General features: G+C 58.1%; 6 protein-coding genes across 6 annotated transcripts; 3 read left to right on the plus strand and 3 right to left on the minus strand.

The window, feature by feature from the left end:
- Nucleotides 1-1776: 1776 nt before the first annotated feature.
- K489DRAFT_310655 (HCP-like protein) lies at nucleotides 1777-5405 on the plus strand (the record flags this gene model as incomplete). Its single annotated transcript, XM_033600722.1, has 4 exons — nucleotides 1777-2417; nucleotides 2706-2981; nucleotides 3951-5149; nucleotides 5272-5405. The coding sequence occupies 4 exons, from the start codon at nucleotides 1777-1779 to the stop codon at nucleotides 5403-5405; spliced, it is 2250 nt and encodes a 749-aa protein (XP_033464240.1).
- Nucleotides 5406-5798: 393 nt separating this feature from the next.
- Nucleotides 5799-6400, minus strand: K489DRAFT_375290 (uncharacterized protein). Its single transcript, XM_033603652.1, has one exon. The coding sequence runs from the start codon at nucleotides 6259-6261 to the stop codon at nucleotides 5974-5976; it is 288 nt and encodes a 95-aa protein (XP_033464241.1). The 5' UTR covers nucleotides 6262-6400; the 3' UTR covers nucleotides 5799-5973.
- On the minus strand, nucleotides 6274-8291 carry K489DRAFT_375291 (MFS general substrate transporter). Its single transcript, XM_033603653.1, has 3 exons — nucleotides 7315-8291; nucleotides 6449-7233; nucleotides 6274-6355 (listed from the first exon to the last, which is right to left on the minus strand). Exons 1-2 carry the CDS (start codon nucleotides 7903-7905, stop codon nucleotides 6502-6504), a joined length of 1323 nt encoding a protein of 440 aa, XP_033464242.1. The 5' UTR covers nucleotides 7906-8291; the 3' UTR covers nucleotides 6274-6355; nucleotides 6449-6501.
- A 330-nt stretch (nucleotides 8292-8621) lies between these two features.
- On the plus strand, nucleotides 8622-9889 carry K489DRAFT_375292 (uncharacterized protein). Its single transcript, XM_033603654.1, has one exon. It carries the CDS (start codon nucleotides 9072-9074, stop codon nucleotides 9573-9575), a length of 504 nt encoding a protein of 167 aa, XP_033464243.1. The 5' UTR covers nucleotides 8622-9071; the 3' UTR covers nucleotides 9576-9889.
- Nucleotides 9890-10587: 698 nt separating this feature from the next.
- On the plus strand, nucleotides 10588-13128 carry K489DRAFT_366393 (glycoside hydrolase family 31 protein; the record flags this gene model as incomplete). Its single annotated transcript, XM_033602772.1, has 1 exon — nucleotides 10588-13128. The coding sequence occupies one exon, from the start codon at nucleotides 10588-10590 to the stop codon at nucleotides 13126-13128; it is 2541 nt and encodes an 846-aa protein (XP_033464244.1).
- A 294-nt stretch (nucleotides 13129-13422) lies between these two features.
- Nucleotides 13423-14367, minus strand: K489DRAFT_405935 (uncharacterized protein; the record flags this gene model as incomplete). The annotated part of the gene is made up of 1 exon (XM_033607197.1): nucleotides 13423-14367. The coding sequence occupies one exon, from the start codon at nucleotides 14365-14367 to the stop codon at nucleotides 13423-13425; it is 945 nt and encodes a 314-aa protein (XP_033464245.1).
- Nucleotides 14368-14750: the final 383 nt, after the last annotated feature.

A 14750-nucleotide genomic window follows, 5' to 3' on the forward strand; every position in this document is an offset into this window, starting at 1 on the left:
ATTTACGAGAAGTTGGCACACAGAGGGAGGCTTTCCCTCCGATCATCATATTCCGGCAGTCGGCGAGAAGTCCTCAGCACTCGGTCTTTCCTGCCTCGTGAAAAAGTGTGCGACTCTGCAATCTATTGGAATATCGCCTGCCCCCACCTGCACCGATCGGATAGAGTACAGATGAGACGCCTAATATCTCATATTGCGTGGCTGTGGCACGGGTCGAGCTGGTCACCAACATCAATTGATTTATTAGTCATTGAGAAAGAAGAAGAGTAGGTAATAACTAATAACCATTTGACGAGGCGGGATGTACAGTGCGCAATCAAATTTGGACGGGTTGGGCTGGACCGGCCAGTCGGGTCTTCACATGATCTTATTATTTGTTCCCAGGTTTTATTATGAGGCGGCTACACCGGCTGGACAGGTCCACATCGGCTGGATATTGGGCGTCGGACCGCATGGGCCGGCCGGCGACTTTTGGCTGGGCTCGACCCCATCTCCAACTGCGCTTTCCTGCTGTTGTCGCTGCTGCTGCTGCTGGAGGATGAAATGCGGCGGGCGGGCGCTCGGGATGCTGTACGGTCCAGCGACCATTTCGAATGCAGGATCGGGATAGATGATGCTCATAGATTGCATGAGTCGATATGATGACCGTCTATGGGAAAGAGGCGGTGGATGGGTTCGGCGGCCCGATGATCACGCTCCTCCTCTCTGTCGGGAATATCTTCCCCTGCCACACGCATTGAGAGGATGAATCACTTCTCTCTCTCGGTGATGATGTATTACAATGGCATGTGCATTACCACCCACCCGGGAGACTCAACCGGTCGTACATGACAGCGGCGCACATCTGTCCGTCTATCCCCTCGCGCGGCGGGACGGAGAGACAGACACACCCACCCACCCCACTCACATGTCCCGAATACAACGATGAGCGATCGGAAACATGCAGCAGAGTGAGACAGCCTGCAACAGACAACGCATGGCCGATGCACACGCCGACGGACGGTAGTAATCCATCCCATCCATAACGTCGGACTGACAAATCGAGCGGGTGTCAGATGTATCATACACGCCTAGGTAGTCTCTGCGCAGGATGATGTCGTCGGTGGTGAGAGAGAGAGAGGGAGAGAGGGAGGGAGAGACAGCGAGTGGCAGCAGCCCGGGCGGTCGACCCGAAATCCACTGAGACTCCCGGCTGGGATCTCCGATCTACTGGATCTATCTGCTGGTCTCCAGAATTCTCCCTCGCCCGGCCGCCTCGTTTCCACGCACACGTCGTCGTCGTCGTTGATTCCCCATCCCAACAGTCCGCGACCGACCCTGGCCTTCCCTCATGTGTATGTCCCGAACTGAACTGGACTGGACCACCGTTTCCGACTGTGGTGCCAGCGACGAGACGGATCTCTCTCTCTCTCTCGCGCGCGCGCGGGCCTAGCCTAGCCATGCGCTTGTGATCGCCGTCCCGTGGACCATGTTCCTGCAGCTCCGCCAGTGCCGCCGCCGCTAACGCCCATCATCATCCTTCTTTCACCACCACCACCACCACCGCCGCTTCACTCCACCCGCAGGACCATTCACCTGCGTCAGTGCCCTTGTCCTCGTCTCTCCAGAGCGAACCCTCCCTCTCTCTCTCACGCTCTCTCTGGTCGCTTCACCGAAACCTGTCTCTGATTCGTCGTCGTCGTCGTTCGTCGCCGCCGCCGCCGCCCTCTTCCTCATTCTTTCTCTTCTTCTTCTGCTTCTTTCCCTTCTGTCGACCTTTGCAAAACCACCGCGAGAATGGCTTACGATCAACATGCAACATATGAGCCGCCGCGCCGGGGCTACTACGGACAAATGGCTGCCCAACCTTCCGAGCAGGACATGTACCAACAGAACAACAACGGTCCGTACAGTCGGCACGATGCCTACGAGCAACCGCCGCCACAACAGCAGTATGGCTACGAACAGTCCGCTCCTCGCATGGATTACGGCCATGAGCAACAGGCGCGTGGCTACGCCGACGATCGCGGGTACGATCAGTCATATGATCGCGGCCAGCAGAGTTACGACCATGGATACAATCACAACTACCAGCAGGACGCCCGGCCAGCGCAGCGTGCGATGCCACAGCAGAGTTACCAGCGGGACGAGAGGCCGGTCCAAGGTCGCGCATACCAGGAGGAGATGGGCGATCGTTCCTACGACGCGCGTTACCAGCCGAGGGCCCCTCCACAGGGTCAATATCAAGGATCTGCAGCAGGACCACCACGGCGACCAGATGGCCAGCAAATGCCTGCTCCACGGAACTTCGCAGGTCGACCACCCAATGCGACTGAGATGAGAGGTCCCCCTCCGAGACAGAACGGATATCCTCCACAACAACCGCCTGCTCAATACGCTGGCCCATCAAACCCCGCCCCGCCGCCGCAGTCGCAAGGGTACGATCCTCGAGCACCGCCCCGACAACCCGCGTCCGCCACGCAGAGGCCGCAGGAACCTCGGAAAGATTCAATGGCAGAGTGGAAAGCGAGAGAGAAGGCGAAGATGCACATGCCGCCGCCGGAGACGGTGGCGCAGGACAATGCGTTCCCAACGTTCGGGAACGGTCGTAGGAAGGAGCGCTCTCCGTCGGTGGACAACCGCGACCGGGTCAACAGCGTCGCCAGTCACGGTTCCCACGACACGACGGACCGCGAACGACCCTTTCACAATATCCGCAAGGACAGTTATGCCGCCGAGCGGACCGATTCGAAGGACTTGCAGCACTTCGCGGCCAAGCCGGAAGTGAACTTGCGCTCGGCGCAGCCCAGCGGCAACTGGCCGATCCCAAATTCTGGGCTCCCCAACCAGCAGCCCGTCGATGATGGACGTCATTATTCCGGTCCTGCCGCCCAACGTCCGCAGACGGCGCAGGCCGCTGAACAATGGCCGATCCGCGCAGAGCCGCCGTCTCAGGCGGTGCGAGACGATCGCCGTTCTCCCCCTCAGCCGATGGATCCCGGGTATGGTGGGTATCCCCAGCAGGCGTCGGGCGCAAACGAACGGCGGCCGGAGACGCGATCCCCCCCTGCACGTGGACCACCGGTCTTGCCGCCGATCGACACGACATCTCCGCTCGAGCGACCGACCTTTCCCAACCAACAGACGATGAGTCCCGTCAGCGCAGGGCCTCGTTCGGCGGTATCGCGACCTGCGGTGGCATACCCGGATGCTTCGCGATCGACACCGCAATACCGAACACGAGAGGAGGAGATTGAAGAAGCCATGCCCGACTTCGGAGCTAGTCCACCCAGTCAGTCTTTTGATCTGCCCAGGAGGAACCCACCCGTCGATCGGCACATGTATGACGGCGCTGCTTCTGCACCTCCGTCCGCTGCGGCCCCGGTGTCCGCAGTGCCATCTGCTCCGCGATATGGCTCGCCTGCAGCTGCTCAACAACCACGACCGTACAACCCACAGTACGGCCCAGAAAGTCGCGCGCAGCCCCCGAGCGCAAACTTTGGCAACTCGACGCCCGTCAGCGCGGGCCCGCGCGTCTCGTCACAAACACAGCAGGACCCCTACAACAGCAACCCGCAGGGTGGCTATCAAGATGAGTACGGCCACGCATCTCATGTCCAGGATTTGCCTCCACCACGTGCTCCTTTTGCCGACGGCCAGCCGGTGCGCCGATCCATGGAAGATACACGACAGATGCCATACCGCCCCGGACCGCATCCCCGGCCGGGACCGAATGGTCAGCAGCAAGGCTACGGCTACAACGGCGCCCCTCCAAATCCCGTCCAGCAGCGACCTGACATTTCGAGGAATTTCACCGAGCCGACTTCATGGTCCGCCCCGGGTCAAGGTCAACCGCGGAGCGCCAGCGCGGCGCCGGCTCAAATGAACGGATACGCGCAGGGTCCCGTCGTGAATGACGCGCAATACAATGGCCAACGTCCTGGTTCAAATCAGACGCCGATGCGTGGAAGCCATCCGGATGCCTTGCCCCATCATCCGGTGCCGGTCCGAGCTGGACTTGCGCAGGCCAATGGAGCCCAACAGCCGCAACCCGCGAGGCCAGCGCCGACGAGGAACCATGCCAGCGCGCCTGGCCCATCTGGGGGGCCTCCACGTCCAGCGTCGGGGGGTCCGGTCCAGGAACGCATCACGAAGGCCGAGTTGGCGCGACTTCTCGCCGACGTCGAAGCGAATCCGCACAACCCCAAACGCGCCTTGATCTACGCCAAGAAACTCGTCGAAGCGTCGGTGGTCCTGGCGTCCGACGACGGCCGCGCCGACGCCAAGACGACGGCGAAGAACCGAGACCGCTACGTCACCGATGCGTACAAACGCGTGAAGAAGCTCGCCGCCGGCGGATACCCCGAGGCCATGTTCTACCTCGCCGACTGCTACGGCCAAGGCCAGCTCGGCCTCGAACCCGACACCAAGGAGGCCTTCAGCCTCTACCAAGCCGCCGCCAAGGCCGGCCACCCCCAGGCCGCCTACCGCACCGCCGTCTGCTGCGAGATGGGGCCGGACGAGGGCGGCGGCACCCGCAAGGACTTCCCCAAGGCCGTGCAGTGGTACCGGCGCGCCGCCACGCTCGGCGACACCGCCGCCATGTTCAAGATCGGGGTGGTGCTGCTCAAGGGCCTGCTGGGCGAGCAGAAGAACGTGTCGGAGGCGATCAACTGGCTGAAGCGGGCGGCGGAGCGGGCCGACAAGGACACGCCCCACGCCCTCCACGAGCTCGCCGCGCTCTACGACACGGGCAACACGGCGCCGGAGATCCGCAACAAGGTCGTCGCCGACGACGCCTACGCCCTCGAGCTGCTCGAGCGCGCCGCCGCGCTCGGCTACAAGTTCTCGCAGTTCCGCCTCGGCCAGGCCTACGAGTACGGCCACCTGGGCCTGCGCATCGACAACCGGCTCAGCATCACCTGGTACACGCGCGCCGCCGCCCAGGGCGAGCACCAGGCCGAGCTGGCCCTCTCGGGCTGGTACCTCACCGGCGCCGCCGGCATCCTCGAGCACAACGACACCGAGGCCTACCTCTGGGCCCGCAAGGCCGCCGTCTCCGAGCCCCCGCTCGCCAAGGCCATGTTCGCCATGGGCTACTTCGCCGAGAACGGGATCGGGTGCCCGGCGAGCATGGAGGACGCGAAGAAGTGGTACGGCCGGGCAGCCTGTGAGTTTCCCTCTTTCTTCTCCTTCCCCCTCCTCCCTCCCCACACCCCTTTTCTTCCCTTTCCCTCTTATCTCACCATGAACTCTTCACTGATTTTTTGCGTTTCCTCTTCGCCCATGCAGATTATAAATTCCCCAAGGCCCTCGAACGCATCGAGGAGCTCAAGCGGAACCCCAACAAGGGCGGCCGCGGCAACGACGCCAAACTGGGCCGCAAGGACCAGAAGCGCGACGAGGCCGAATGTAGCGTCATGTGATGGACCCTTTTTTTTCGAGGGAGGGGGTTCTTTTTTTTCTTCCTCTTCCCCCCGAATCGGGGCGGAGATTTCGTTGGACTGGAATGGGGGACAACGGCTGAGCTGGGAAAGACGCAGCAACAGTGACAGCAACAGCAACAGCAACAGCAGCAGCAGCAGCAGCAGGAGCAGTGAAGGATATGGGGATCGAAAGGAAAGAAGGGGTTGCTCTTCCCGAGGCTGATATTGGCAGGCGGAAATTCGATCGGGGGCATTGCCTTTTGGGCGGGCACGTCTCTTTCTCTTTCCAATTTTTTTTTCCGGTGAATTTCGTTCCACTCTCAAAAACAGGAAGGGACGGGTGTCCGACATCAAGAGATGAACGGATGGATGCATGCACGATGATATGGGACCCCCGGCGACGGAACGATGATATTGTGAGGGAAGGGAGAAGACGGAGAGAGAAAAGATAACAGTCCCCCCGCCTTTTTTTTCTCCGAAGAAGCAGAATTCCCGTATGGCTGCAGCAAGACCGAAAGACCGATGATACTGTTGCGGTTTCTATTCTTAATTCCGGTTCGATCACCGATCAATACACGTAGATGAACTCCTCGTTTTTCAGATCCGTCACATCCTCAAAGGCCTTCTTTCCTGTCGCCGTAGTTGTCGTGTCCGTCGTCGTCGTCGGTTCTCCCCTTCCAACTTCTTCGCCGCGGGGGGTCTCCGCTCCGTCGTCTCCCGCAGCAGCAGCAGCGGTACCAGCACCCAAATTCCTCCCCTCCACCATCGACTCATCGATCAGGATCTCCGCCTTGCCCAACCGCAACCGTTCCGCGGCGTGGGTGCGATTCAGATGTCGCAGCCAGAGATTCGTCATGATGGAGAGGGCGATCAGGACGACGAAGAGCGCGAGGTTGCTGCGGAGGCCGCGGGCGTAGGAAGGCGCTTCGGAGGGGGTGTAGAGGTTTGGACTGTCGGAAGGGGAGGAGGTTTTCTTTGGTTAGGTTCTGTCTTTGTGTGGCCTCGATGGGGGAGTTCACGTGTGGGAGAGAATAGGAGCTTACCCGATGATATTCCCGACGGACTGGCCGATGAAGACCATGCCTGGAGTCAATGGTCAGATAAATGTGTCTGTCTTTCCAAAGGACTGATCTGGTCGTTTTGCGGGGATGGGGAAAATCGATATCTCACCGTTCGTCAGGGATCGCTTGGTGTGTCCCGCGGTATTCTGTGCCGCCAGACTGTAGATGATGGGACTGATGGCGGGATAGATGGAAATGATGTAGTATCCAAAGAGCAGCGGCCCCCGATTCGCCGGGGTATGTTCGATGGCCAGCAAGATGGCCAAGCCGATGATCGGTGGGATACACAAGATGATGAGGATCGGAGTCTTGGCCCGCCAGCGGGTGGCAGCAAAGGCCGCGGCGAGGGTGGCGATGAGCTGAACAGCGCCAAAGGGCATGTTGAGCAAGAGCGTGCTGAAGCTGTCGTCGACGTAGGACTTCAGGATCAGTGGGCCGAAGGTGGAAATCCCCCCGCTGGGGATGGCGATGGTGGTGATCAAGCAGAACCAGAGCCAGGTCTTGACGTCGAGGAGACATTCGCGGACTTGGTCCCATCGCCATATGCCGGAGGAGACGCCCATCTGGTTCATGCGGAGCCGTTCGATGGCGATGAGCTTGTCGTCGCCATGGAGGAAGCGGGCTTTCATGGGTGAGTCCGGGAGGTAGATGAAGACCAGGACGGAGAAACAGACGGTCAAGAGGCCGCAGAAGAGGAATATGGTCTGCCATGGTCGGAGGACGTTCGATTGGATGTGAGCAAGACCGTAGCTGAGAAGGCTGCCGAGCTGTGGACGATGATCCCTGTGTCAGCAATCTGTCGTGTGCACGGCACTCGGAAATGGAGTTGACCGGAGCTGTAGACTCACGATGTTGACCACGCCCAACATGGAATACCACGCCGCGTTCCGGTTCGTCTGCTCCGAGCGACGGTACCACATCTGCACAATGGCCACAAACGTCGGCGCCACCGAAGCCTCGAACGTCCCCAGCATGAATCTCGCCACCATCAGGCCGCCGAAGTCCCTCGCGGCGACCATCCCGCATAACGTGGCACCCCAGCAGAATACCATGACGGCCATGAATTTGCCTATGGGGAACTTCACCAGGATGTACGCGATCAACGGCTGCCAGACCAGTTGCGCGACATAGACGATGGCGCCGGCCCAGGAGAACTGACTACCCACGAGGTTGAGGTCGGTTATCAGCCCAAAGACCGAGGCGTAAGAGAGGGAGGATTTGTCGAGGGATTGCAGGCAGTAGATGAAGAGGATGATGGGTAGGATGGCCCAGTCGATTTTCCGCAAGATGCGCTTGTTGTCGGCGGCGGTGACGATGACATCGTGACCGGCCTGTTCGAGGACGACGGCGGCCTTGTCTTTGCCGGATGAGGATCGCTCGACGGATACTGTCTCCGTGTGGAGAGCGTTGGTTTTGTGAGCGTCGGCGTCTGCCATCATGGGAATGTTTGCTGCTGGTCGGGCTTATGAGGCGTGATCGCCTTTGATGTGGTAGGTCTTCTTCAGAGGCGGCGGGAGGCGAAACTTCCTATATACAAGGCAGACAGGCCCGCCAGCGATGCACGTCACCCAAATATCTTCGACCATGTGTAGTACTGATATGTGACACACCGGGGATGCTTCGGGTATTCTTCGTGAAGTGACTGTGGAGTGGCTCATGGTGGATCGGCGACGACATGTGGTCGTCGCCGCTTGACCGGACAGACGGACGGACGGACGCAGATACATGTGCAGAAGTACCTCGGACAACATCTGCACCTGCAACCGCACCTGCACCTGCATGCTTGGGGCGAGCTACAGTCATGCAAACATTTGGGTGATCATGTCAAGTCCTTCCCTCGCTGCTGCCGTCGAGTCAGCGAGGTTCTCATTATATCACTTCCAAGGTCATTATTGCAGAATTACTAGGCGAAAGCCAAAGCAGATAGAGAACGGTTCGGGTCAACTTTAACGACGATAAACCGGGCGATGCGAAACCAATCTACCCGGATACAGTATCAAGAGCCGCAGGGCGGTGTAGTCCGTGCGGATCCTACATCGTCACGCCGAACGAGATCCGGCATCGGAGTGGCCGCCTCGGTCCGATCTGACCGATGCCTGTAGAGTAGATCAATTTTATATCATCGGACAGTCGCCGATGATGCGCAATGGAGGAATCCACCTTCGTCAAGGATCATCATCTTCCTAACGACAACAACGACGACCGAAATGTTCTACGAGCCAGGACGCACCGCCCATGGACTGCCCAGGGATCCTTTCAAGGTATGCGATTGCGTCACATAGAAATTGCCCGAAAACGGCCTTCTACAATCCCAAGGGGAGGAGCACGTCCAGACGATCTGACGGCGATGGCGATGTGAAACAGTCGTGCGTTGTACCACGGCCTATCGGATGGATCTCCACCCGGAGCGCCGGAGAGGAGCCGATTGACAATCTCGCGCCATACTCCCAGTTCAACAACCTTTCCTTCTCGCCTCCATATGTCATGTTCGCGGCGAATCAAGGTACGTTCGATGGCCTGAGACTCGGAGCGGGGAGGTCAGGGGAGTGAGTCTGTCTGCTGACCGCGCTCATCGTTCTCCCCCCCAAAAGACTTGAATGGCAGCATGAAGGACACGACCCGCAATGCTCAGGACTCGGGCCATTTCGGCTGGAGCATGGCGACCTTTGCGCTTCGGGACGCCGTGAACGCAAGTGCGGAAAGCGTCGGGCCCGAGGTGGACGAGTTCCTGCACGCCGGGGTCGAGAAGCAGGAGGCGAGGGTGATCCCGGTGTCCCTGGTCAAGGCGTCCCCGATCAAATTCGAATGCAAGTATTACACGACGTTGCGCCTGCCCGGGGACACCGCCGTGGGCAGCGTGGACGTCGTGATCGGCCGGGTCGTCGCCGTCCACGTCGAGGACTGGGCGTTGCGTGACGGGCAGGTCGATCTGGGAGCCATCATGCCTATCGCACGGTGCGGCTACCTGCAGTATACCGTCATCAAGGCGGATAGCCTGTTTGAGATGAGTATTCCGGGCGACCCGAGGATGAACGACGGTCTAGCAGGCGACGAGGCTCTGGTGAGGGAATGGGACCCCAAAGGAAGGAGGTCGGATCATGCAAAGTAGCAACGCAACATGCCCGGCCATTTTTATGTTGTATTCAAATTGAGATCGACAACACAAATTCGTCTATGTACTGCGAAGTGCTCAGATATGTGTGCTCAGATACATGTGCTCACAATTGCACAGCTGGGAGGCGGATCCCATCTTGGCCGAGAAACGGGATGCCTTTGATTTCATGTTTCCCGGCTCGAAAAGAGAGAGAGTTCCTGTTGACCGGGCAGGCGGGCTTGGAAAGGAGCTCAATCGCCGTCTGTTCCCGCCCACTTGCTTTCCATTGTTAATCTCAAGCGTACCCCGGACCGAACTGCATTGCGGGGGATCTTCCCTTCATCCACCAATGTCACCAATGTGTTGTATAGTGTAGTATGTGATGACACGCATTCATCCTCTACCTAGAGGAGATATGTGTGTGTGCATATAGGAGCAAATGGAGGGGTTCGTGGAAGGAGGGCCAAGGCGGAGGAATATAAATTTAATGCTGGAATGTATGCTGGGCCGCGTGTGGACTGCTTCCTACAACGCGATCATGAGGCATGATGATGAGACAGACCAATGTACTGCAGTCGACCTTACAACGTCTCGCCATGCCGCACGTGTTTCAGTCGATCGATCTGATCTGGGTACAGCAATTGGACATCACCATCTGGGAGGAGAGAGAGAGAGACATAGCTCCCTCCAGGCTTAGATAGCTCGGCATAAGAGGAGGAGGAGCTACTCCACCGAGCTTCACCCGGCATCATCGACGTCGTAGATGGACAACACAACAAGCGTGAGGGACACATGCTGTACAGCGTGATGACCATGCACGTCTATAGATCAGATGTGGTGGAGTCAAAGATAATCGTACATGGATTTTAAACCTCCTTTCTCTCCTTTCTCTCCTTTCTCCTTTCACCTTCTTCTCCCTCCTCATAGTTTACGATCAATCATCCCAGCCCGCCCTCGTATGCAGTAGATACAGAACACATCGAAACCTCCCATCTCCTCTTTCCCGAAAAGGGAGAGCACACAAAAAATGCCACAGAACGAATTCGTCCCTCGCAAGTACGACCTCATCAGCTGGGACGCCGCCCAAGGCTCCCTCCACCTCCGGAGCAATGAACGCGACAAACCCATCAATTTCACCTTCGAATCGCTCCGACCAGGCCTCTTCCGCACGACCTTCTCTTCCCAGACCCACCCTCTCCCACCGTTCCCCAGCGCCATCAGACCCACCAGCCAAAACCCCACGAGCCAGACCGCCGACCATGGCCCGCAAAGCAGAGAGCTGCACTTCGGCGCCGTCGCCGCCAAAATCGACTGGCACGACGTCCCGCTCGTGTCCCTCGGCTTCGTCGGGGAGGCGTCTCTGCACGCCGACCTGCCGCTGCGATCGTACGCGCTCGACGGCTCCGGCGTGGCGCACTACACGCGGTATTTCCGGAACAGCCTGCACGTAGGGCTCGGGGAGAAAGCGGCGCCGATGGACCTTTCGAACCGGCACTTCACCCTGTCCGCGACGGATTGCTTCGGGTATGATGTCCACCGGACAGATCCCATGTATAAACACATCCCGCTGTTGATCCGCGCGACGCCCGAGGGGGTGGTGGCGACGTTTTCGACGTCGCATGCGCGCGGGTATTACTCGGTGGGATCGGAGATGGATGGCATGTGGGGCTTTCATAAGGTGTACCGGCAGGACACCGGAGGGTTGGAACAGTATCTTCTCATCGGGAGGACGCTGCAGGAGGTGGTCGGGATTTATGCGGGATTGGTGGGATTTCCGTTGTTGGTGCCGCGGTGGGCGTTTGGCTATTTGGCGGGAGGGATGAAATATTCCATGTTGGATGAGCCGCGCGCGAGCGAGGCGTTGATGGAGTTTGCTGGAAAGCTTGAGAAACATGCCATTCCCTGCTCGGGGTTTCAAATGTCGTCGGGCTATACGATAGCCGAGACGGAGCCGAAGACGAGAAATGTGTTCACGTGGAACCGGCATCGATTCCCTGACCCCAAAGACTTTTGCGACGCCTTTCATGCCAAGGGAATCCGTCTCATCGCCAATATCAAGCCATACATCCTCGGCAGTCATCCCGAATACGAAAACCTTGTCAAAGCCGGGGCATTGTTCACCGACCCGGAAACGAACGGCACAGGTATCGCACGCTTATGGAGTGCGGGAGGGGGTGAAAGTGGAGAGGGCGGTCACATCGACTTCTCTTCCAAGTCCGGATATGATTTCTGGTACAACGGGGTGAAGGAGCTGCGTAAGGTCGGCATGGACTGTATGTGGAATGACAACAACGAATACGTCGTGCCCCGGGACGATTGGGTCCTCGCATTGAACAATGAACACGTCCCAAATCCGAATGGCGAACAGCGGAAGGATCTCGCCTTGTGGGGCCGTGCCATGCATTGCGATGTGATGGGAAAAGCGTCCTACACAGCATTGCAAGAGGTCATGCCTCACGAGCGACCTTTTGTTCTCACGCGCAGCGCGACTCCGGGGACCTTGAGATATGCGTGTAGCTCGTGGTCAGGCGACAACATCACCAGCTGGGATGGCATGCGAGGGGCCAACGCGCTTTCTCTCACGGCCGGAATGTGTCTGATGCAATGCTACGGCCATGACATCGGTGGGTTCGAAGGGCCACAGCCGAGTCCAGAGCTGCTCCTTCGCTGGGTTCAACTAGGCATCCACAGCCAGAGGTTCGCCATCAATTGTTTCAAGACGGGCAGCGATAACCTCGTCGGAGACGTCATCGAGCCGTGGATGTACCCCGAGATAATTCCAGAAGTGCGCAGGGCCATCCTTCGCCGATACGAGTTGATCCCGTATCTGTACGGATTGATGTTGAAAAGTCACCTCACCGCACTTCCGCCTCAGAGATGGGTGGGCTGGGGCTACGAAGCCGACCCAGAAGTCTGGACTAACCGCGTTCTCAAGGACGGCGAGCAGCAGTACTGGCTCGGCGACACGTTGCTCGTGGGTGGAGTGTACGAGGCTGGAGTATCGGAAGCTCATATTTACCTTCCCAAGCGTGATGATGCGGACGCCGGCTTCCTGAACACCAACGCGCCACATCAATATCTTGCCGCCGGACAGTGGCACACGATTGCATCTCCCTGGCATGGCAGTATTCCGGTCCTCGCCCGCATCGGCGGTGCAGTACCGGTTGGAAAGGAGGAGCAAGTCGTCGCTCCTGGTGACGAGATCAACGAAGCGGGACTTTCAGAAGATGATTACCGCGGCATCGAAATCTTCCCGCCACCTGCACTGCGTGCCAGATATGAAAAACACACGAATACCTGGCTTGAGGACGACGGCGTGTCTCCCGCGCCGGCGAAGCTTGCTGAATTTACATTCATCTATGCAGCGACAGGCGCTCAAATCGAGGTCGATTTCGTCAAAGACACGAGCCAATTCGCACCGCCTTGGATCGGGAACGGTCTGACCGTCATCCTCCCTGTCGGTGATACCCGGGATGTAGTCACTGTGAATGGCAGTCCAGTCTCCCGACAATCGATGGATGCGTCCGGTCGCAGACGATTTCAAGTATTTGCTAAGACATCTTCGTAGCGCGCGATGGCTTGATATATGTAAGTTCTAGCCCAACACGGAGGGTCTCGTGTAATGGACGATTGGTCGATTCGTGTTCATACTGAGGATCTGTCGGGCCACGGGAATCTGCTGGTATCGCCATTTCTCACCATCGGCATGGCTTGGTCATTATCTCCTGTCGTATAGCTGTTGTCCGATGGCGCGCTGCTGAATCGTCGGCTCACTCGAGATCTTGCGCACGGCGGATAGTCAGCCCGCTCGCGCGTGATTCCTCTCAACTATGACAGGTCCAAAGCTCCATCGATTTACCAATCAAGCTTTGACTGCCTTGAATTTATAAAAGGTATCGACACTGCCTTTTTTTACATGTAAATCGTCGCCGTCTCTTGCAACTGAGGGTTCCGAGTCCCTCCCCGAGTCATATCTTATCGCCGTGTCCTTCGCTCCGTGGTACTTTATCGGAGGCACGCTCCCGTCAAAACCTACTTTGCGTATTATTGGCGGTTGTCGTGCATCTGGTCTGGCTAATCTCTCCATCTCGAACGCTGCCTCTGGTGGAGGAAGAGTAGGGAATTTGCGAATTGGCAGCGTTTCCAGAGTACAGCCATCGATCCCGACCCGTGTACGAATAAGTTCTTCCTCGGCAGCCAACCTCTTGCGCCGCGCCTCCGCTTCGACATCATCGAGTTTGTCGGGCTGACCACGCGCTTTGAGGAAGGTGTCCAGGGTCCAGCGAACCATCGCTTGGACTTTTGGCCATGGATATTCGCGGGCGGCCCACGGATCTGCCGCTGAGATGATCATGAGAATCGCCCCGTGTATGTTTTCGTTTGCAGCTTTCGCCCCCGGCTCTCCTTGCTCGTTGTATCCAAGCTCTCGGAGCATATCTTGCATTGCCTGCTTGAACCTTCGCTTGACCCGGTGGCGGATCGTAGGTTTCTTATGTAAAGCTGTGCTGACCACGACCGACCAATGGAGTTGATTTTGGTTAAACGCCAACATTTTCTGTTGCATTTTGTAGTAGACTGGATGTGATTGATCCGTGATTTTGTTGTTGCTCGGATTGGTGACGATGTTGTTCGGACTAGGGTCGATCTCATATTGTATATGGAGCCATGGTTCACAACTGTTGACCCGTTTGCACTTGGGAACTGGAAGAATTGAGTGGAGTTGAGGTCTCTTTGCTAGCACCTGCTTCGGCGCTCTGCGAATGCCATCGTAGACTCTTTGGGCCCACAGCACCCGCGTCGGGATCATGATGATGGATGGGTGAAAGTCAGGACGAGAGTCGTGTCTACCATTCTCGATGATGAAAAAGGAATGTTGCGATACTGGAAAAGGTCGCTCGACGGCACACGCGACAGATGGACTCCAGTTATTATTACAGTACAGTATGATGGAATAATTATTAACCTTGAAAGCTTATTACTTACCCCGTAGAGTAATAACTTCCAGGAACGTCGGCGGACACTCCCGCGGGCATCTCGGTCGCAGTTGACGTCAAAACCTCAGGCCGTGTCCGTCTTAGCGGTGCCGGCTCACCTTCCCGATCGCGCGAAGCCCACCAACCGCCACCAAATGTGTCACGCTGCACGCTGCACGCACTGCGCAGTCGTCGTTTGGCCGCCCAAATCTACTCT

This window comes from Dissoconium aciculare, assembly GCF_010015565.1.
Source record: "Dissoconium aciculare CBS 342.82 unplaced genomic scaffold K489scaffold_1, whole genome shotgun sequence".
NCBI classification, from domain to species: domain Eukaryota; kingdom Fungi; phylum Ascomycota; class Dothideomycetes; order Mycosphaerellales; family Dissoconiaceae; genus Dissoconium; species Dissoconium aciculare.

Excerpts from the sequence above, each read along its gene's own strand:
- K489DRAFT_375292 (XM_033603654.1), top strand. The coding sequence starts at position 9,072 with ATGAAGGACACGACCCGCAATGCTCAGGACTCGGGCCATTTCGGCTGG.
- K489DRAFT_375291 (XM_033603653.1), bottom strand. The coding sequence starts at position 7,905 with ATGATGGCAGACGCCGACGCTCACAAAACCAACGCTCTCCACACGGAG. Across the intron at positions 7,234-7,314 it reads TGTTGGGCGTGGTCAACATC|CTCGGCAGCCTTCTCAGCTA; the intron begins GTGAGTCTACAG and ends CATCGTCCACAG.
- K489DRAFT_375290 (XM_033603652.1), bottom strand. The coding sequence starts at position 6,261 with ATGACGAATCTCTGGCTGCGACATCTGAATCGCACCCACGCCGCGGAA.